At 40.0% G+C, this 23,658-nt stretch overlaps 1 protein-coding gene and 1 long non-coding RNA gene across 3 annotated transcripts; both read right to left on the bottom strand.

Annotated features, from left to right (window-relative positions):
• Positions 1–1,080: 1,080 nt before the first annotated feature.
• LOC122356498 lies at positions 1,081–2,186 on the bottom strand. The gene is made up of 3 exons (XR_006252343.1): positions 1,803–2,186; positions 1,653–1,703; positions 1,081–1,565 (listed from the first exon to the last, which is right to left on the bottom strand). It is a non-coding gene; the product is annotated as an uncharacterized LOC122356498 (long non-coding RNA).
• A 14,488-nt stretch (positions 2,187–16,674) lies between these two features.
• Positions 16,675–23,257, bottom strand: LOC122356461 (cytochrome c oxidase assembly protein COX15 homolog). 2 transcript variants are annotated; one of them, XM_043255200.1, is made up of 9 exons: positions 23,043–23,257; positions 21,974–22,128; positions 20,624–20,746; positions 20,354–20,540; positions 19,839–20,006; positions 19,682–19,763; positions 18,623–18,777; positions 18,429–18,542; positions 16,675–17,219 (listed from the first exon to the last, which is right to left on the bottom strand). In XM_043255200.1, the coding sequence occupies exons 1-9, from the start codon at positions 23,115–23,117 to the stop codon at positions 17,088–17,090; spliced, it is 1,191 nt and encodes a 396-aa protein (XP_043111135.1). In that variant the 5' UTR covers positions 23,118–23,257; the 3' UTR covers positions 16,675–17,087. The 2 variants fall into 2 exon arrangements, with proteins under 2 accessions (XP_043111135.1, XP_043111136.1); XM_043255201.1 differs by lacking the exon at positions 21,974–22,128 and having other exon boundaries at positions 23,043–23,240.
• Between the last annotated feature and the right edge of the window lie 401 nt (positions 23,258–23,658).

Below are 23,658 nucleotides of genomic sequence, written 5' to 3'. Positions count from 1 at the left end.
CGCCATAATTTTAATCCTTTTTTCATTATGGACCCAGTGTCGCTTAGGAATTCAGGCGGCTGTTTCACTGAACCCTCGACACGGCTGGACAGTTCCAACATTACTCAGAGGCTGAAGGGTGCTTATGATGCCTTAAGTGAACTACCTCTGAACAAAAAGGACATCTAACTCAATAACCACAAAATACCAAACAACATCACAATGTTAATTATGTGTTAATTATGCTCTGTCCTGCCACAATACCCAGTACACTGGGCCACACATTAATCTACTCGAAAGAATGATTTCAGAGAGTCCAGGATAAGTCAAATATAACAATTTATTATTCTTATTATTCAGGTAAAGTTGTATCATGCCAATTACACAAACATTTAGAAACCAATTCAGAGTTTTACGTCAGATTTATGTCAATACAAAACATTAAATTCTCAAAGATAAAAACCAAAAAGTATCAATCAAAAGAAGTATGTCCATATATACAATATGTACACATCCCTCCGGAAGCAGTACCGCCAGACGCAAATACTGCTTCCTCAAGCCGGGGCGCAAGACGCTACACGAGGCCTGCTCGCCCCGCAAGACGCAAAGGCGAGAGGAGGGATGAAGAGACGCCAACTGGAGCGGTCCTACAAGAGGGCCTGAAACAAAACGGAAAGAGAACGGGTCGGACCTTTTGGTTCCTTCCCACCAGTAATGAATTCTGATCTCAGGTTCCCTACCATAAACCAGCTGTGGAACACGATTTGCCCCAAACCAAGTCTCCGGATGGGCTTTTCTTGGAGGAGAGCCCCGAGGAGGTCACAGCATTCTGTGCAGGTAGACGACAAATACGTTACTTTCTTACCTTAAACTTCACAGCTGTTCTATTTCATCATGTTAGTCTAAGCTGTAAGATGTTTGGTATGATTCTGAATTAAGATCTCACCTTTTGACAGGCCAGGCTTGGACCAGCGCTTCTTCTGCAGCAGCAACAGGTCATGGTCGCTAGGGAAGTGTCCACACAACAGTGCAAACATCACGACCCCTAGTGACCAGACCGTCGCTGGCCAGCCGTGGTACTCTCCCTGCGGTGGTACTCTGGAGGGGAGTACTTTGCTGTGCCTGGACCAGAGTGGAGTTTAAGTTTGCTTTAGCGCAGCATGATTGTTCTTTATCTATCAGAAGAAGGGAATCATCTGAAACATACCGTGGTAGGACTTGTAAGATGAAGTCCCCAGAATGTCCCCGCATCCGAAGTCAATCAGCTTGACTTCGGATGTCTCGATGTTGATCAGTAGGTTCTCCAGTTTGACGTCACGGTGGAAGACTCTGCGGAGGCAGCACTTGTGTGCAGCGTAAGTCGCCTGCCACATGATCTGGCGCGTCATTTCTTCATCGATTCTTCCACCATGACGCCTCATGAACTCTACCAGGTTCTCGCAGGGAGAGGGACATTCCAGGACCAGGACGAAGTGGTCAGGGTGGTCCGTCCAGTCCAGCAGCCTGATTATCTCCGGCACTCTGTGTCCTTTATTGGCCAGGATGGTGAGGGCGATCTCTTTCGGAAGAGGGTTTGGATGATCGGGCTAGAAGAAGACAAATAGGTACTTGTGCTAATGTTAACGTGAGATGATGTTATATTTTATATTGTTTGTACAGTGCCATGTACTTACGATGATAATACACTCCGTGTGCTGAGTCTTTGTGACATATTTCACAGCCACCTGATGAACAAAATCAAAAATGAACTTAAGAAACACAAAGAGGGTGAGGATGAGACAAACCGTTGCCTGCTAGTTTGTGTCTTATTTATATTAACTTACTTTAAGATCGTCATCCAAACGTCTCCCTTCATACACCACGCCAAAACCGCCTTTCCCCAGCTGATCACCAATGGCGTAGCGGCTGAAGATGTAGTCTGTTAAAAACAGAATAACAGAATAACTCAATAGGATTTGGTGTAATGTGTGCCGATGTACATTTCTATATCTGTTTTTCTATGATCAAAGTAGAGCTGTTTAAAGCAAAACACATTCTCATGGTTGTGCCGTGTACCATCACTACTTCTTCCTGCCCATGCCACCTTCCTCTTCTCTCCCTCATCTTGCTGCTGCTGCTCTCCCTGACCTGAGCTGTGAGCTGGAGGCTGTTTTTTGGCAGCTCTGAAGAAAGAGCGCAGCCTCCGCCACCACTTCTTGCTCTTCCTCTCACTCTTCCTCTCCTCTTTAACTCTCTCTGCCTCCTTCCTCTCCTCCTTCTCTCCTGCTCTTCCTCCTTCCTGTCCTACTCCTTCTCCTTCCTCTCCTACTCCTTCTCCTCCCTCTCCTCCTCCTTCTCCTCCTCCTCCTCCTTCCTCTCCTCCTCCAGCACCAACGGGGGTCTCATCGCGGGGAGGGGGATGTTGAACCTCCGTGTTGGTGCTGGGTTTTGGGGGTGTACTAAGATGTTGATCGTACACCTCTCCAACAGTCATCGGACTCACTTTTGTATTCCGCTGTCCCATCGCTGTGTGAAGTCACTGATCACTACAACAAATCCACAAAGAATGTAAGAATGTCAAGGTCTTTGTAAACCTGTGAGTTCTATTCGAATGTGTGCTATGGAGTCATAGACTTTGAGCGTCTCCTTGATAATCACCGTTCCCATAAATAAAATGATAAAGTAAATGTAAAGAAAAACGTGATGTTTTCTCTTTTTAATTCATTTAATAAAAGTTGTAAATCAAATGTGTCCTTTTTACTATTGCCTGTACAAAAGGCTGCACATTTTTTCTGAAATTAAAATCTACACTATAATAATGTAACAAACAGCAGTCAAGCTGAATGAGACGTAGATTCAGTCTCTGCCAGCAGGTGGCGCTTAAAGCGTTTCGTTGTTTTTCTCTGTAATCAAAACAGCGCTGCACTTATGAACCTATGCGTTATACAGAGGCGAGATGAAAAGGAAAATATCATCTGCACTTTTCTAAAGACGGTAAGTTCCCGCCTCAGACAGACATTCGTATAAACTCCGCCCCCTATTTGAATCCCGATTTGAACCAAAGCATATTGCATCGATTTAATATAATAATGCCTGGACAATTTTCAGTCTGGTTTCCACAGTCGTCAAAACATTTTATCTTACCACTAAGAGTTCTTCTAGACAGCAGTAAAAGAGTTTTCGCTCAAAACCTCAAAAAATCAACAAAGAAGCTGAGACAAACTTTCACTAAGAAATACGAGTCTTACCGTAAGAGTATGGGCGGCGTTGGCCTTGTTGCTATGGATGACGTCAGCACGCTTACTCACTACGCGCACCGTGATTGGCTGATAGGAGAGGAGTCTCTGTCAGAGGTTTATTCCTTAAAATATTGCAGCTGGCGATATTACGTTGCTGGCATATGAAAAGCAAATTACATTTACATTGTAGTAATACTTATATTTTTTACATGTAAAAACAGTCCTCTCCAAAGACGAGATCTTTGAGCAGCTGATCGACGTTTGTGTTGTGTTTGTGTACATTACAATATGATATTATATACACCGGGAATAAAGATAAAATATCTTTGAATAATTATAAATTCATGTAATCGTAATGCGTGAAGCTTTTTTGTGTTATTTTCAAGTCTCATGTTATGAAACGAGAGCAACATTCGACAAGAAAAAGAGGAAAACAAAGGAGATTTAAGCTGATTTTGCACTTGGATGAGCAAAAAAATAAAAATAATATATTAAAGAGATCAACTGTGACGACAAGTGCTTATTAGGATCAACTAAACGCTGTATTTTCACAAGTATGTCACCGAATCTTTAAAATAGGTCCAAGAGGTCCAAAACGTGATGCTGAATCAAACGATTTTGATTGGTTGTTGTATTATATTGTTGCCAGATTGGGCAGGTTTTGAATTTGATTGTGTGAGGTTGTTTAACCCTGTACTATGAAATACATAAATAAACAGTGTTCCAAAAATTTACTAATGAGCGTTAACTGAATAGTCATAAAAAACAATCTATAAAATGTATGTTAATTGTATGTCAGTAAATTGATTGACATAGCAGTGATCGTCCAATCGCGTTAGATTGGCTCAGAAGCCCCGCCCACCACGTTAGCCGCTAATGGTAGGCGCCATTTTAGTTTTTCTCCGTGAGATTCACGAGACGAGCAGCAAAATAACAGAAGCAGATAAAAGTTTAAAAATAAAATATTAATCTTCTGTTTCTTTGGATTTGGGTGAGTTCACATTTTCTAATGCGTATAAGTGGTTGTGTTTAAGCAAACTCCAGTTTCTTATTCTTAAATGTCATATCTCACGAGTTAAGATAAGTCTGTTGTTTAATAGTAATGCATATTTTAGTTCTAAAAGTTCATATTGTGTAACGATAATTATGATGTGCTTGTGTGAACGTATTATTGCCTGTATTTATGCAGGTGAGGGTTTTTTCCGTCCTGGAAATTTTTTTAGTTCAACGAGTTCCATGATGGCGAGTCAAGTCACTAGAGACTTGACTTGAGTTAACTTAACCTCAGAACGGGGTTGGAGAGTTCAATTTTTCTTCTAGTGAATGCTCAAAGCAATATATACTTTTTTGTGGCAACGGAGCTATTTCTCTTCTTTTTAATTTTCCTCATACCGAATTTCTCTTTTGATTCAGATCCAATCGAACCGAGTTTAATGAATGGACTGTACTGAACCATTCTTCTGAATTGACTTATTGAACCGAACTCTTTGGACTGAATAGTTTGAACTCAATCGAATGAATTAAGTTTACCAGACTGTAAGAGTCAAAACGATTTTTTTAATGATTCTTTTCTATTGAATCTTTAATTCCTTTTGTATTTGAAAGGTTTTTTTTTTTATATTATTTAATGGTCTGATGTTCTTGTGACTGTTTCATGGTGTGAGTTTATTCTAAAACCTGTTGTTACCGGGTGCAACCCAGATTAGCACATTATATTGTACATTGAATTGAATGTTATTGAATTTCTCTTTTATTGTGAGGTAATATCTTAGTGCTCTTATGAATTCTGTCAATATTCCTACTTTATTTTTCTGAAAAGCATTTTCAAATATATCTTTATTTCTCTATAAGAATTTAAGTTTGTTCATTTATGCCTCCCGAGTCACTTAACCATTTCTCTTGTGTTTTTTCTTCTTCTCTAGAACAATAACCACCTGAAGACACCCTGTAATGAGAGATCACCCTCACAATGAGTCTCTTCACTCCTCACTGTCGTTCCCTGTTTGTCGTGGAAAAAGTGAGTTCCCGTGTTTGATTACATCACATTTTGATGTAACCTATAGATTGCTCCTGCTGACTGTATCCAGTCTCTTATGAAGACTTCAGATGACGCCAGCCCTTGAGAGGACTTCAGATGAGGTGGATTCTGAATACAAAACTGCTAAATTTACCTTGATTTTAGTAATGTTGCACTGTCACAACCAACAGCCAGACTTGTGACTTACACAAAAGCTCAAATTCTGGTAGTTTGTCAGCGAACGTTTCGTTACATGACCACACAGTTCCTGCTACATTCTTTATGGAAAAAGGCACACCACTAATGGGGAGGGACCTTATGTCTTTGCTACATGTGATGATTGAAAACAATCAAGTACTGCCTTCTAATGCCTCTTCTCAACGTGCTCCTGTGCCGGTGTTATTGTACACTGTTGATGAGTTAACAGAGTTTGAATGTGCTAAAAGCTTTGTACACCGTGTAAAGCTGGGTGAAACGGTCACGCCTCTGTGCCAAAAACTGCCTGCCACTCTTTGTTTGAAGTTCTGTTTCAGAGGAATTGAATGATGATCACCATCCTGGCTGCCTTGTCATGGGTGAAAAGTTACCTGTATGTTATTATAATCTAACTGACATGGCTTTGTATGACAAATTACTTCAAGCTGCTGGCTTGCAACTTAATACAGAAAACTGTTGTTTCCGGCAAACCAGTCTGCTGTTTTTAGGGCATACAGTGTCAGCAGAGGGTCTTCGTCCTGATGAGTCACAAGTACAGTCAATACTCAGTGCGCCTGCACCTTCTGATGCATCTTATTTGGACTTATGTTGGTACAGTAAGTTCCTTCCTGATTTTGCCAATGTAGTAGCTCCAGTGCATGCATGTTTGCAAGCTCCAAATGGATTCAGCTTGTCAAAATAGGCTGAACAAAGCTTGAAAAAGTAAAACATCTGCTAGCAAACTTTCTTTGGCATTATTTGACTCTGCGATGCACACCATTGTCTCTACAGATGCATATGACTATGGTCTGGGTGCAATACTCTCCCAAGTCAGACCAGATGGCATTGAATGTACTGTAGCCTTTGCTTCCCACACACTGTTGGCTGCTGAGTGTAAATATGCCACAGTAGAAAAGGAAGCATTAGCATGTGTGTGGGCCAAAGGTGGTGTACGTATCTATAGGGCCGCCCTTTCACTCTATGAACAGATCACCAGGCTCTGACTGCTGAAAGGACTTGGCCATGCTGGACTTTGTGTAACAAGATGGTCTGCACGTCTCATGTCATTTAGTTATGACGTAGTGTACCGCCCAGGTTCCCAAAATGCTCCTGCTGATTATGTCACGTGTGCCCTTACCTTTTTTCTTCCACCGACAATACTGTTGCTCTAGCTCAGCATGATGATATGAATGAGGAGTTTGTTGCTTTTCTATCAGCCACTATCATGGTTCCTTTCTTTCTCGTGGAGAATCAGACTCAGTTGAAGGGTTTTGATGGCAAAAGATAGACTTTATTACCAACAGAATAAAGCCGAGTATCTCTATAAAGTGGAGACCTCCCAGACTGTTTTTCGGCTGTTTCTTTTATACAGATTTTTAAGGTGTGTTCTATACATTTAACACAATTGCCCTTATGTCTACAATAATGGACAGAAGGGGCCCAACCACGTGTTATGATAAAGAAGCCCTTTTACTTGCTTCCCATCCCCAACACATGGTAAAGAAAGAGGGCCCTTTTACAGATAACTTGTCTGTGTGTCCACACATCTCAGGCTTCCCCCTGTGCTAGCATGTGACCGAGGCATGATTTTAATGGAGGAGTCAATCAATCAATCATTTTTATTTATATAGCGCTTTTAACAACACAGGTTGCATCAAAGCACGGTACAGTATAATGTAGAAGAGTACAATGACAGGGATGTATAATGACGAGAGTGACCAATTTCTTATTAAATGCAGAGACGGTCTCTGTAATCAATTCAACGTTAAATCACTAGAAGTTAAGTGTCCCCAACCAAGTAAGCCAGAGGCGACAGCGGCAAGGAAACAAAACCCCATGCATACAGAATGGAGAAAAAAAACCCTTGGGAGAAACCAGACTCAGTTGGGGTCAGTTCTCCTCTGACCGGACGCCCAGCACTTAACTTCCAGTTCAATTTTAAACACAGCTGTGTCAGATAGTGTAAATGACTTAATGTGTGTGTGTGTGTGTGTGTGTGCGCATCAGTACCTGGTGATCGGTCCACAGAGCGCATCTAGGTGTTCTGATCTCTGATGAACATAATCTCTGGGTGCTGATCCACCATCTAGTCTGGATACAAACTGTGAAAACAGATTGAGAAAGAGACAGGACTAATATTAGCGTAGATGCCATTCTTTTTACGATGTCACAAGTACATCGTATTTTAGGAGTTCCCGGTTCCAGCAAATCTAAGTAATGCAGCCTAATAATCCTTTAATGGATTTGAATAATAAAAAGTGTGTTGGTGTGTTATGTGTAGGCTAAGTTAAAAAGATGTGTCTTTAATCTAGATTTAAACTGGCAGAGTGTGTCTGCTTCCCGAACAGAGTTAGGGAGAGTGTTCCAGAGTTTAGGTGCTAGATAGGAAAAGGATTTTGATATTCTAGGTATTATCAAATGGCCAGAGTTTTGAGAACGCAGCGGACGTGCAGGACTATAATGTGATAAGAGCTCGCTCAAGTATTGAGGAGCTAAACCATTCAGGGCTTTATAGGTAATTAATAAGATTTTAAAATCTATCCGATGTTTGATAGGGAGCCAGTGCAGTGTTGACAGAACCGGGCTAATATGATCATACTTCCTAGTTCTAGTAAGGACTCTGGCTGCTGTGTTTTGGACTAGATGAAGTTTGTTTATTAAGCGTGCAGAACAACCACCCAATAAAGCATTGCAATAATCTAACCTTGAGGTCATAAACGCATGAATTAATATTTCTGCATTAGAGGTTGAAAGCATAGGTCGTAATTTAGATATATTTTTAAGATGGAAAAACGCAGTTTTACAGATGCTAGAGACATGATTTTCGAAGGAAAGATTGCTGTCAAACAGCACACCTAGTTTCCTAACTGATGATGAAGAATTAACAGAGCAGCCATCAAGTGATTGGCTGTGTTCTGTGTGCACCTCCGTTTTTTCAGAATTTAGCATTAGGAAGTTACTCATCATCGAGTTTTTTGTATCGACTATGCATTCTGTTAGATTCTCAATTTGGTGTGTATCACCAGGCTGCGCTAAAATATAGAGCAGAGTATCATCAGCATAGCAGTGAAAGCTAACACCATGACTCCTGATAATATCTCCCAGAGGTAACATGTACAGGTTGAAAAGTAACGGTCCTAGCACTCCATATTTCACTTTTGAGCGATATGATACCTCCTCATTTAATGCTACAAACTGATAGCGGTCAGATATGATTTAAACCATGCTAAGGCACTTCCTCTAATGCCAACATAGTTTTCTAGTCTATCCAAGAGAATGTTGTGATCGATAGTATCGAATGCTGCGCTAAGATCTAATAGCACTAATAACGAGATAAAACCACGATCAGATGATAGAAGCAGGTCATTAGTAACTCTGATGAGAGCAGTCTCAGTACTATGGTACGGTCTGAAACCTGAATGGAAATCCTCACAGACACCATTTTTTCTAAAAAGGAATACAGTTGTGAGGATACTACCTTTTCTAGTATCTTTGACAGAAAAGGGAGATTAGAGATTGGTCTGTAATTTTTAAGTCTTTGGGATCAAGATGTGGTTTCTTAATAAGAGGCTTAACTACAGCCAGTTTAAAGGTTTTGGGAACATATCCTAATGACAATGATTAATGTTCAAAATAGGATCTATGACTTCTGGAAGCAAATCTTTTAATAGTTTTAATAGGGTCTAACATACATGTTGCTGGTTTAGATGATTTAACAAGTTTGTACAAGTCTTCTTCTCCTATAATAGAGAAAGAGTGTAATTTTTCCTCAGGGGATCTAAAGCTCACTCTCTGATGTGAAACTGTAGTTGACGGCTGCATAGTTGCAGCTTTATCTCTGATGGTATCAATCTTAGAAGTAAAGAAATTCATGAACTCATTGCAGCTATACTCTTGGGGAATATTAGCACCTGTTGACGTTTTATTTTTTGTTAGTTTAGTTACTGTACTGAATAAATACTCTCAATTGTAAGTCGCTTTGGATAAAAGCGTCTGCAAAATGACTAAATGTAAATGTAAATACCGGGGTTGTGTTCGTTTTCTTCTAAAAGGGATGAAAAATAATCAGATCTTGCAATTTTTAATACTTTTCTGTATTACTCTCCCGCCAGGCAATACGAAATACTTCTAATTTAGTTTTTCTCCACCTACGCTCCATTTTCCCATGACATATACATGTCACATTGATCACACTTGATAAATGTGTCATTTAGTTTTATTACGAATGCCTAGATTATGCCGCAGCACTCTGAAGGAGTCTCGGGACCAAACATCTCCCCCAACCCACCACCCCTGTCCCCTAAACCCTTAATTTACTCTAAAACAATGTTGTAAGCATGAGCATGCAATTGGTTCAGCGCTTGCCTGTGGTTGTCACAGTTGTGTATAAAAGACAAATAAACACTTCAAAACATAAGACATGTAACTTCACAAAATAATATAGTTGATCTTCAGCCCAGACACTTTATGCATCGTAGAGGGCCACCCATGGGCAGAGGTTGGGCTAGCACTTACACCCAGGGTATGGCTCATCTTTACACCTCCTCTTCGTCCTCATCTGAGGCACTGGAACTTTTATCCAGAATTTGCTCACTTAGGTTCAGTTTGTTTAGCCATTCTTCATAATATTCCTCTAGGTTCTTTTCTGTAATCATTTGCTTACTATCTGGGACTTTTTTCATTTCCATTTGTTTAACAGTAGCCTTAACAATTAATGTTCTTAAAATGGATAATGCACAACAGAATAATAATCCTCCTATTAATATGGCAACTCCTAAGAACATTCCCAACTTTGCCAGCCATGCTCCCCATACTCCAAATTTCACATCAAACCAATCCCGTATTTGTTTGTCTCTTCCGGCATTGGCTGTAACTTCTGCTCTTAATTTTTTGATTTTAGTCATAACGTGCAGTATGATTTGGTATAAAGGTACAACACTGATCCTCAAACATAACGCAAACCCCTCCACGGTCAGCCAGTAGCCAATTAAGAGCCGGTCTGTTTTGCCATGTCATTCTACTTGTTGCATGTACTTGGTCTCCTAATAGGGATAATGCCTCATCTGTGTAATTAATGAATCTTTGTTGGTTATAATATAATTAATCCATTCTGCATTTTTGTTTGGTGTGATCCAAATAAATATTGATTCAAAACCTGATTTTACTTCATCCCTCTAGGTTGTCCAATTGAATCTATATACACATTAGGGTCTGGTTCGTAAACCTCTTCTGATTCTATCGTCTCTTTTGTTTAGCGTTTTTTTTTCTGTTCCCCATTGGGCTATGGTAATTTCTTGAAGTAATCTTACTCTTACAGATAAACCTTTCCATCTAATTGATGGAGACGGCAGTAGTAGTTAATCTCAACAGATCCAAAAGAAATCTGCTATAATTAATGATTGATCTTCATAAACGTCTTTAGAGGGTAAGGCCATAGTTTGATTTTCAAAATTTTTAGGGGATATTTTATTTCCTTCCTTTGTGCCGTGTGCTAGAAGTTCCGGAGCTCTAGCAGAAACTCCTCATTTCCTATAACTTTTTTTATCTATATACCAAATAACAGCACATTTTCCTTGGAACTTACCCACATCTTGTGTTCCTTTTGGTTTATGGAAACACTCATATTCTTGTTCATAATCTATGCCATACCATTTTGGAATCTCTACTTTCTGATTTTCAATTTTTTTTTTCTTTTTGAGTTCTGACACCATGATCCCCAGAGTGGTCTAAAAAATGTCAATTTAGGATTTCCCAAAAAACCTAGGCATTCCACTATACAATATGGTCTGGTGAAATCTGCTGAAAATGACAAAAGTTTCTCCCAAATTCAGCATATTTTTGATTCAGCATATTCAGTTCATTGATTTTTGATCTAGCTATATGGATTTGGTATGGCTGTCACTTTGTTTAATGGAGATTTGGAGCATAACAAGCAATTTTCCTTCCCTGTTTCTCTAGCAGTAAAAGCTGCTCACCTGTACCACTCATTATTTTGGCATGTATTTTGGAATAACTCATAATTTCGTCTACTTTCTTTATCACCTTTGATTTCATCATCAGCGTTTCTACGAGACTTGGTTGTCCTGGGGTCTATGATTTTGATATCATTATCATTGTTATTCAAAGGTTGAAAATTTAATTGAAGTTTGAACTTGCATTATTAGTGGTATTAGACATAAAATGGTCTTCAGATAAGCTGTTATACTCATTCTCTTTCTTCTCCTGTGCGTTCCTTGAGAATCCTTTTTCAAGTTTTTGTCTGATTGTCCTCCATCTTTTGTCTCTGGTTGCTCTCCTTCTCACTTTCTCCTGTATTTTTTGCCTGCCTGTTTCTTTCTCTTTCCGTCCTTTCCTTTGTAACTCTAGTGCAGTGGTTTAGATGGTACCATGTCATGCTTCCTTCCACTTGAACTGCTGTCAGAGTAGCTCTCACCACTTGGTAGGGTCCCTCTCGCTCATTCCATTTCCTATGGAATACCCTCAGATATACTTGGTCACCTGGAACCACTGGACACGCTGTCTCAGTTTCCTCTTTGGGCTCTTTTCTTTTCTCCTGTAAATAGATCGCTCTTATGAAGAAATTAACTGCCATACACAAAGCTGAGTTCCATTTGTAATTACCATTTTGCAGAGGTCCCTACAAAGGACCGACTCTTGAGCACAGGCATGGGTCGCCCCATTTCTTGCCCTGCACTCTCTTTATTATATCTTTATTATAGTCTCCCTGCATCGTCACTTGCACCGCCTGCCACATGTATAGCTTATCCTTCTCTGTTAGCGATCAAAAAATTGATAAATGCAGGGAAATAGCTAGGCTGACAGAGAAGGTTTTAGAATTAGAGACATGCATCCAAACTTTAATTGAGGACAGTAAGAATGCGAGGGCTGTAGATACTGCTTTGGATGCGACTAGTACAGTGACTCATGTACATTGTTCGGTTCCAGCTTCAGCGCCCCTGCAGCAGGGCAATTGGGTGACCGTCAGGCGGGCTAGTCGTGGATCAAAACACCGCTCATCCGTTCCGATCAGAACATCAAACAGGTTCTCCCCACTCAGTGACGCACCCACTGAGAAACCTGATCAAAGTGCTCTAGTAATTGGGGATTCCATTGTACGGAGCGTGAAAATGGAGACCAGCCACCGTAGTCCAATGCTTACAGGGAGCCAGAGCGTCTGACATCTTGTCAAATTTAAAAGTGCTGGCTAATGTTAAACGTAAGTTTCGTAAGATTGTTATTCACATCGGCGCTAATGATGTTCGACTTCGCCAGTTGGAGATCACTAAAAATAATATTAAAGAGGTGTGTGAATTTGCAAGCACAATGTCGGACAATGTAATATGCTCCGGTCCCCTCCTGCTTACCGGGTGATGAGATTTACAGCAGACTGCTGGGTCTCAATGGCTGGATGTCTAAGTGGTGCCCGCAGAACAACATAGGCTTTATAGACAATTGGATGAGTTTCTGGGGCAGACCTGACCTGTTAAAAAGAGATGGTCTTCATCCCTCCTGGGGTGGTGCTGCTCTTCTATCTAGAAATATGGCATATAGTCTTATAGCTCCAACATGACCAACTAGTGCCCAGGTCAGGAAGCAGACAGACCAGCTAAACCGACCGTCTGCTAGCTGCCTCACGTCACAGAAGGCAGTTAATTCTCAGCACATAGAGACTCTTTCACCTAGATATCACACTATAGAGACTGTGTCTGTTCCCCAAATTAGAATATGCAGAGAATGTCCAAACCAAATCAAAAGCAATAATTTAATTATAAAAGCAAAAAATTAATTAATTTAATAAAATTAAAACTACCTATAATTCAAATAAGCAAACGATAAAACTTGGCTCGCTGAATATTAGATCACTTTACACAAAAGCACTTTATACATATGATTTGATCAAAGATCAGAAGCTAGATTTGCTTTGTTTGACAGAAACCTGGCTAAAACCAGATGAATATATTACTCTAAATGAATCTACCCCCCAAAATTATTGCTATAAAAATGAGCCACGTTTTAAAAGGTAAAGGGGGAGGTGTTGCTACAATTTATAACAATATTCTTAGTACTTCTCAGAGGGCAGGCTTTAAGTATAACTCATTTGAAGTTTTGGTGCTGCATATAACATTATCTACAGAATCATGTGCTAGTGATAAATCTTCTGTCATGTTTGTACTGGCTACTGTATACAGGCCACCAGGACACAGCACAGATTTTATTAAAGAATTTGCTGATTTTCTAACTGAGTTAGTACTGGCCGCAGATAAAGTCTTAATTGTCGGCGATTTTAATATCCATGTTGATAATGAAAAAGACACATTAGGATCAGCTTTCTTAGACATTCTGAACTCTGTTGGGGTTAGACAACACGTCTCTGGACCTACTCATTGTAGAAATCATACTCTAGACCTAATACTGTCACATGGAATGGATGTTAAAATGGTTGAAGTTCTGCAGCAAAGTGATGACATTTCAGATCACTATCTAGTCTTCTGTGAACTCTGTATAGTTAAACCTGTAAACTCTGCACCTTATTACAAGTATGGTAGAACCATCACTTCCACCACAAAAGAAAGCTAAGTAATCTTCCTGACTTCTCAATTCCATAGCACATCCAATACGACGCAAAAACTTGATGATATAACAGAAACTATGCACTCTCTTTTTTCTAGCACTTTAGATACAGTTGCTCCTTTGCACTTAAGAAAGATGAATGAAAACAATCTGACTCCATGGTATAATGACAACACACGCACCCTAAAGAGAGCAGCCCAGAAAATGGAGCGCAGGTGGAGAAAAACCAAATTAGAAGCATTCCGTATTGCCTGGCGGGAGAGTATCCTGCCATCCTCCAAAAATTGCAAGATCTGATTATTTTTCATCCCTTTTAGAAGAAAACAAACACAACCCCCGGTATTTATTCAGGAGAAGATTTGTTGCTGGTTTAGATGATTTAACAAGTTTGTACATGTATGTTAGACCCTATTCCATCTAAACTATTAAAAGATTTGCTTCCAGAAGTCATAGATCCTATTTTGAACATTATTAATTCATCATTGTCATTAGGATATGTTCCCAAAACATTCAAACTGGCTGTAATTAAGCCTCTTATTAAGAAACCACATCTTGATCCCAAAGACTTAGTAAATTACAGACCAATCTCTAACCTCCCTTTTCTGTCAAAGATACTAGAAAAGGTAGTATCCTCACAACTGTATTCCTTTTTAGAAAAAAATGGTTTCCATTCAGGTTTCAGACCGTACCATAGTACTGAGACTGCTCTCATTAGAGTTACTAATGACCTGCTTCTATCATCGGATCGTGGTTTTATCTTGTTATTAGTGCTATTAGATCTTAGCGCAGCATTCGATACTATCGATCACAACATTCTCTTGAAGAGACTAGAAAACTATGTTGGCATTAGAGGAAGCGTCTTGGCATGGTTTAAATCATATCTATCTGACCGCTATCAGTTTGTAGCATTAAATGAAGAGGTATCATATCAATCACAAGTGAAATATGGAGTTCCTCAAGGCTCAGTGCTAGGACCGTTACTTTTCAACCTTTACATGTTACCTCTGGGAGATATTATCAGGAGTCATGGTGTTAGCTTTCACTGCTATGCTGATGATACTCAGCTCTATATTTCAGCGCAGCCTGGTGATACACACCAAATTGAGAATCTAACAGAATGCATAGTCGATATAAAAAGCTGGATTAACTTCTTAATGTTAAATTCTGAAAAAACAGAGGTGCTAATAATTGGACCTAAAAACCCCACATATAATAATCTAGAACACAGCCTATCACTTGATGGCTGTTAATTCTTCATCATCAGTTAGGAACCTAGGTGTGCTGTTTGACATTATTGTAATGCTTTATTGGGTGGTTGTTCTGCACGCTTGATAAACAAACTTCAGCTAGTCCAAAACGTAGCAGCTAGAGTCCTTACTAGAACTAGGAAGTATGATCATATTAGCCCGGTTCTGTCAACACTGCACTGGCTCCCTATCAAACATCGGATAGATTTTAAAATCTTATTAATTACCTATAAAGCCCTGAATGGTTTAGCTCCTCAATACTTGAGCGAGCTCTTATCACATTATAGTCCTGCACGTCCGCTGCGTTCTCAAAACTCTGGCCATTTGATAATACCTAGAATATCAAAATCCTTTTCCTATCTAGCACCTAAACTCTGGAACAATCTCCTAACTCTGTTCGGGAAGCAGACACACTCTGCCAGTTTAAATCTAGATTAAAGACACATCTTTTTAACTTAGCCTACACATAACACACCAACACACTTTTTATTATTCAAATCCATTAAAGGATTATTAGGCTGCATTACTTAGATTTGCTGGAACCGGAAACACTACTCCTACAATACGATGTACTTGTGACATCGTAAAAAGAATGGCATCTACGCTAATATTAGTCCTGTCTCTTTCTCAATCTGTTTTCACAGTTTGTATCCAGACTAGATGGTGGATCAGCACACAGAGATTATGTTCATCAGAGACCAGAAAACCTAGATGGGCCCGTCGACAGATCACCAGATCCTGATGCACACACACACACACACACACACACACACACATTAAGTCATTTACACTATCTGACACAGCTGTGTTTAAAATTGAACTGGAAGTTAAGTGCTGGGCGTCTGGTCAGAGGAGAACTGGTCTCAACTGAGTCTGGTTTCTCCCAAGGTTTTTTTTTTTCTCCATTCTGTATGCATGGGGTTTTGTTTCCTTGCCGCTGTCGCCTCCGGCTTGCTTTGTTGGGGACACTTAACTTCTAGTGATTTAACGTCGAATTGATTACAGAGACCGTCTCTGCATCTTATACATACATCATTGTATTTCCCCTATTTTATACTGTACAGTGCTTTGATACAATCTGACTAAAGTTTTTCTAGACCTGTAATAATTGGTGGACTAAATGGTTTGGACGATTTTAATGTTCTAACAGAAAATACGAAATATGACTTGATTGCAGAGAACATTACACACTTCACCTCTGAAGGTTCTGGGTTGCTTTAAGACCCAGGAGCAAGCTTCTTTTTTTTCTGCGTGTGCAATCAGACCCCAAACTGCAGACATAGTAATAATTTGCATAATAACTGTAACTGTATTGTGGAATGTGTGCTCTGAGTCCAATTTTATTTCAACTGTATGCAAGCTGGATGTCTTGACCACTTTGACTGGATGACTTTTTTAAAGAGCATATTTTTAATGTGCATGTGAAAAATAATTTAAAACGGTGAAAAACTGTTCAAAAGAAATCACTTTATTTAATATAATCATTTAAATGAATTAAGTGTGATGTTGCTCATGACAACAAATCAAAAGTACAATTCTTGTTTCAGTATACTTATCAGTAGTTTCAGCAGGCCATAATATTTGTAATATGTGAAAATGACTTCACTCTTACTCTGGATGAATATCCTCATAAAATTAACAGAAAACACAGATGATAACTGTATTGATTTTAAATAAGCAGTCATCGAGTAAAAACGTTCTTTGCATAAATCAAACAGGTTTAAAAACTAAAAAAATACTTCAATGTATTTCACACATACAGTTCTAAAAGAACTTCATATAAACCAATGCTTTAAAAAACACAAAAGATGTAGCTTGCCTAAAGCATGATTTATTAAAATATACTGCAGGAAATAAACATTATTTGACCACCTTTCGTAGCTCAGCCAAGACCCAGATGGCGAAGGTGAGCAGTGCCACTGACCCGGACTGATGTGTGGCTGCCAGCGGGGTGGGAACATAGAGCAGCAGGGTACTAATGCCCAACACCACCTGGGAATTTCAGCAGAAAAACACCATGAAGGTTATCATCACATCTTAAGAGCCCTAATCCTACAGACAGTTCTAGCTAATGACTGTGATGGGGCCTTTACTTTCTAGTGATTATCTTCAAATTGATTCCAGAGACCGTCTCTGCATTTAATAACAAATTGTTCACTCTCATTATCGTCATCATACATCCCTGTCATTGTATTCTTCTGCTTTATACTGTTCAGTGCTTTGATACAACCTGTGTTGTTAAAAGCACTATATAAATAAAAATGATTGATGATACCAGTCTAAGGAAAGTAAAGGAATAGATCGCTCAAAAATGAAAATTAGCCCATAATCTACTCACCCCGAAGCCATCCTAGGTGTATATGACTTTCTTCTTGCAGACGAACACAGTCTGAGGTTTAATATATTCTGGCTCTTCCCAGCTTGGTAATGCTGGTGGATAGTGGCTATTATTTTGACGCTCCATAAATCGTATGACGTAAGCCGTCATTCAGTGATTTGAGTTATAATTCAACAAATATAAATATTTATATTACAAAAATCCATCAATCTGCTTCTGAAGACATGCAGGTGTATGGTTTAGTTTTATGAAGGTTCAGAATCATGGTCACCATTCACCAGCATTACCAAACTTGGAAGAGCAAGGATACATTTTTTAAAACTCTATATTTGTCTGAAAGACGAAAGACATGTACACCTAGGACGGCTTGGGGGTGAGTAGATTATGGGGTCATTTTCATTTTTGGGTGAACTATTCCTTTAAAAACTGTACTATTGACAATGTGTTAAATTCATAATTTAAGGCATTTCTCATAATGTAATAAAACCATTAATACATTACGAGTTTAAGATTTAATGTCACTGAGAAAATTCTGGCATTAATATTACGAGCAGCTTTAGGGAAAAGCCTGTGCAGCTGCATGGTCAGTTCTCACAGAAGTACTGAAATAATCACATTGACAAAAATATTCAGGCCCATAACTCATTTGAAGCCCTTCAAGCCTTTTTGGGGTATAATACCACAATTTTATTTAGACAGCTATAGGTACATGAGTAAAAATGTATATTTTACAATTTAATTAGTTTATATCTGTGCAACTTTTTGATTTTAACATATTTTTAGGCATAATAATAATAATTTTAGAAAGGGAAGATGATGAAAATCAGGACTGGACTCCTAATGAGTGTATGCTGTATATTTACTTGTGTGTAGGCCATGGCTGTGAGACAGCCAATGGCGATCTTCGCTCGTCTGGGTAGATGGACCCGTCTAGAGAACAGGTAGAGTCCTGAGATGGCTGTCAGTGAGCCGATGCCCTGCACAAACATAAAACACCTCAGCTGAACCACGTCTGCCAGAGCCCTGACACGTTTCAGCTGACAGGAGCAGTGCTTACCAGAATACGGTGGTCAAACTGAACCGTGGTGGGGTTTTCAAACACGTTCTTGAGAGATGGGGAAAAAGCCAGAAGATCATCAGGGATCCAGCGCTCGCCCATCTTTGGGAAAGAGTTATAAACCAAACCCGCATCCAGTCCAGCAACGAAGGCGCCTGTAAGAGAGCACGGACAAAAGCACTTTATCATTATACAGACTGTCAAATTAGAGCAAGACGACTTAGAACTAGGGTGACCGTACCTGCCGTTTTCAGGTTTCTAAACTGTTTGATTTAAAGTACCTCCAGAGAGTCTTGAGAACACAAGGACTTAATGTCCTACAGAAGATCGGTCTGCATGCAAACAAAAACCAACCTACGTATTTTAGGCAATATAGGAATCCAGGCCAGGACACAGCTGGGAAAAATGGTCACCCTACCTTAACAAATATGTTTGTCCTGTCCTGATGTTCTGAGAGTCAAAGATTTAAGCTCCCAGTTCAATTTACGTTACGTAGTCTTGAGAACATTTCCTCCATGCAAACACTTCTTAATGGGTACTAGTGCAGTACTACTACTAATATATTTCAGAATATATTTTTTAATTACATGGGCGGTCATTATTATTTATATAATAATTAATTATTTATAACTCTGTCCCATGTTATAAATTAAAAATGATAGAAATGGATGATAGCTCTACAGAACAATAGCCTGCTTTTCAAAACAGTGATTAGTAGTAGTTTTATGTCATTATTTTTACCACATTTAATATTTGTAACAAACGCAAATTGTTTGGAGTTTACATTAGAAATGAATTAGAAACAATATGTTTTTCAATAACTCTAATTTGTAAATTAAACACCGTTTACATAAAACAGCAGGTTTGCATTTACCGCTTGTAAAAGTCACTTTAGATCGGATCACAGATAGTGTTGCCGTTTTCTAACGGCTCTCATTATTATCAATAAGAGAAGGAAGGATTGAATTCATGTGTCCTCTGGAAAAATAATAACTTGTAATAATCAGTGAAACACACAGGTCATGTCATGCATTTATGCTTTATGTTATGCGGTTATACCAGAGAGAGCCGTGAGGAAGACCAGACCGCCCGTGACCTTGGCAAACCTCCTTAACTGCAGCAAACTCCTGCTGTCAGGCATCTAGAGCGAAGCAGAGACAGCAGAATGATCCGTAAGGCATCCGAGCCTCCTGAACCAGCAGCAGGCGCAGCTTACCTTGTTGGCGGGCAGCAGGAGAGTGAGTCCCATCCAGAGACTGGAGCAGTAGAGCAGCAGAGCGGAGCCCAGGTGAGCCGCCAGCCTGTACTGACTGACACGGGGAACGTCGTACGACTCGCTCTTCTCCTCCAGACCGCTCTTCACCATGTACCATCCCAGAAGACCCTGAGCAAGTGCGTCCGTTAACAGAGCTTTATTTCACAACACAATCTGAAGAGTATACAAGTGCTACTGCACCGCAAACGACAAACATTCGATTTCTTATAAAACATACAAGAGTTAGACTACACAGGAAACAAGTAGTAATCAACACTAATCATACCACGACACTTTCAGTTGCTCCTCCTAAGCAACACTGCCCGTACTCAACTCAAAACTTATTATTCATGAAGCGCATCCAAAACAACTCACAACCGAAGATGCGTCAAGTAAAGCATTTAACTAAGCTGCCAGTGGTTTCGTTTGTTTTGATGTGTGTGGAAATGAGATTTCGCCGCACACTGACCGCTCACCTGGAAGACGACAAAGCCGCACAGACCCAAAACACGAGGCTTCATGGAGCGGCTGAAGTATCCTCGTTTCCAGAAGTAGGCCGTGGGAAGTATGTACGCTAACCCAACCAGCCGCCCCCACATGCGGTGACCCCACTCCATGTAGAAGATGAACTTAAACTCCGTCAGAGTCATGTCGTGATTCATGCTGCCAGAAACAGAGCAACGCCATTTCCATGGAAGCCATCGCACTACATGTAGTGTGGTTCAAGCTGCACGAAACCCACTCACATTTTGAACTCTGGGAACTGTTTGTACTTGGAGAACTCCTCTTCCCACTCGGCTTCAGTCCGCGGCGGCTTCATCTCTTTCACTATGTGCCAGTCAACCATCGACAGGCCGGACTCTGTCAATCTAACACACACACACACACACACACACCGTCAGCCAATGAGCGTCACGTTTTAGGACAGCAGTCATGACAGTAAAATAAATTCACATTATTTGTCAATGAAATATATATATGTCCCGCTTCTCATGCAGAGGTATGTTGTGTGTGACAGCCTGCATGATGACAAATATTGCTGAATCTACTAGTTTTTTATATTATATATGTCCATCAGTAGACACTGTAATACTTGCAATCCTGCGCTAATCAGTCCGTTTTGTCACGCTGAGAGAAAATATGAAATACGGTGTTAGAAATAAATGATGCAGCGCACGATAAGCTATTCTTCTCTTTATCTGAGCTCCATTAGATGAGAGATCTTCTTGCATTCGTTGCGTGAAGGACTGCATTTAACTCTTTCCCTGCCCGCTTTTCTTTTTAAGTTGCCAGCCACCTCTAGTTCTTTTTTGCTGATTTTCCCCTAAATATGACAGCCTCCAGAATATCTTCTGCTATGTCTATATGAACATATTATATATCAAAATAAAAAAACCAAGCCTCTGCTTTGTGTATTTTATTCTCTCTTTATGTGTTCATGTTCTGTCGTCACTTGAGTGCAAAGGTTTCATCAAAAACACAGCTTTTAGACAAAAGACTGAGAATTTTTTTTTTTTTGAAAGCACTGCATTTTCAAGCAAAACACACACAGATATCATATTCTTACCTGTAAATAATTCTATGAATAATTGAAATGGCATTCAGTGAACCGGACAGACACACACACACAGGAACATGCATGTAATCCTATACACACACACACACACACACGCCAGGTTATCGATCTGTCCATGATATAACTAGAGATGTTCCTGTGTCTGTAAAGGCATTTTTCCGTTATTAACCTACTTCGTCCTGTTTAGATTCAAAGTTGTTTTAGTGGTCCTGTACCTCATTCAGGACAAACTCTAGGGCTTCCCTTACTGTAACACACCTGAAGCAGGAAGTGATGTACAATCTAAGTGACCAGACACCTCATCACGAGTTATTAGGCCTCTACACTCATTGTCAAAAAACCCTTATTACAATCCAATAAGACGATTAAGACGATAAGACGACACAGTCTGGTGAATGATTTAACAGCCACTAACACATCACAGGAGCACGCTGCCAGTCACAAACCCACAAGATGAAACTTCACCAGGTTTCTCAGGTTAAAATTGTGTGACGCTAGCATTAAAGAAGCAGTGTTTGACCTGGTGACCCCTCCCAGGACCACGGCGCCCAGCACCAGCCCACTGCAGCCCAGCAGCCAGCGGCCCAGCACTCGCTCGCCGGCCGCCGTCCTGACCCACGCCGGTCCTGCTGTGGTCCTCAGCGTGCTCTGTCCTCTCCTCAGCAGACACTGTCTCTGTAAACACACACAGACACAGGGAAGTACTGACCCTCGCTAATAATCCAAGAGACTTTAACACTCTCTATTCTACCTCCAACTTGCCTCTTAGACTCTACTAATTAAAAAAAACACTAGCTTCTCTATGTTGCACATTCATTTAAAGGATAAAAAAGTAGCTATGTGAAGGGTGTTCCATACGTCTCTTTGGATAAAAGTGTCTGCTGAATGACTAAATGTAAGTAAAAGTAAGCTACATACAGCTTAAAGGGCTGATCTCTGTAGTTAAAGGCGCAGCAGGCTTCATCAGTAAAGTGTTGGCTTGTTCACATTTATTGGTGTGCACCTTATCTACTTAATTAGTATTTTTAAAGAGGAGGAAGGAAAATGATGTTTTATAAAAATAGAAGTTATACATTAACGTGTCAGTAAATCCTCTTCTTTGATCACCAGCTGTTTTCAAAGGGAGCAGCAGTTAAAGACATATATATGACTGTATATATATATATATATATATATATATATATATATATATATATATATATATATATATATATATATATATATATTTGCCAAATGCGAGGTCGTGGCAAATGTCAGGCATGTCAGATTGACCCAGTTACAAGCTTCAGAATTGTGAAAATGCCTGTGGTTTAAGCAGTGTGTGTGTGTGTGTGTGTGTGTGTGTGTGTGTGTGTGTGTGTGTCTGAGTGTGTGTGTGTGTGTGTGTGTGTGTGTGTGTGTGTGTGTGTGTGTGTGAGTGTGTGTGAGTGTGTGTGTGTGAACGCGTCAGAACGTTCTCCGGAGAGTCTTCTTTACGACCTGTCCCGTGACTGTAAGCCCTGAACGCTGTTTCTGATGAAGCACACACACAGTGTCTGACCGGAAGTGATTCAGTGGTTGACCGCTGCTGCTGTGGCTCTGATTCTTACCTGGATCTGCTGTAAACGTCTCGCAGCGGTTTGACAGCGACACGACAAGACGAGTCTTAAAACCGGCAGCACCATGACTTAGTCTAGCAGATAAACCTCTCCTCTTATGAAATTATTATGAAATTACTAGTCACGTAACCAACATAACCACACATAGCTCCCATCCCATGCTCTCCTTCGGCGGCTTCTTCTTCTTCTTCTTCTTCTTCTTCTTCTTCTTCTTCTGCTGGTTCTGTTGGCCGCTTCCTCCTCCTGACTATCAGCGCCCTCTACTGCGCGTTTGGTCAGTTTTCTGATTTCGGTCATTTGGCTTTTCGCGAAAATACTATTTTACACTTTTAAGTACAAGTACACTTTTAAATGACTTTTTGGAGCGATTAGAAAAATCTTTAACATGTCAAAAACTTTAACTTTAACTCTAAAATCTGATTAGATATCGCCTCAGTCGCGTGTTTAAATGCAGGCTAGCAACTAAATGTCTGCCTGTTCACATCAATATAAATTGAGTTCAGTTTCCACTGCAGGGTGAAGAAAGCAGTAGGATTCACTTTGAACACGTGCCTAGAGCCACTGCTCTACAGAAACGACGGCTGTGTCCCAGTTCACATCTCTTTAA

The sequence above is a fragment of the Puntigrus tetrazona genome, chromosome 13, assembly GCF_018831695.1.
Source record: "Puntigrus tetrazona isolate hp1 chromosome 13, ASM1883169v1, whole genome shotgun sequence".
Taxonomy (NCBI): domain Eukaryota; kingdom Metazoa; phylum Chordata; class Actinopteri; order Cypriniformes; family Cyprinidae; genus Puntigrus; species Puntigrus tetrazona.
Note: the sequence above shows the minus strand (reverse complement) of the source record. Positions and strands in the feature narration are given on the sequence as shown.

Bases quoted from the DNA above. Each gene is read 5' to 3' on its own strand.
- LOC122356461 (XM_043255200.1), bottom strand. From the start codon at position 23,117: ATGGTGCTGCCGGTTTTAAGACTCGTCTTGTCGTGTCGCTGTCAAACC. The intron at 19,764-19,838 runs GTAAGCTGCGCC...GCTTCGCTCTAG, and splicing joins TCCTGCTGCCCGCCAACAAG to ATGCCTGACAGCAGGAGTTT. The intron at 17,220-18,428 runs GTAAATATACAG...TGAAATTCCCAG, and splicing joins CAGCCATGGCCTACACACAA to GTGGTGTTGGGCATTAGTAC.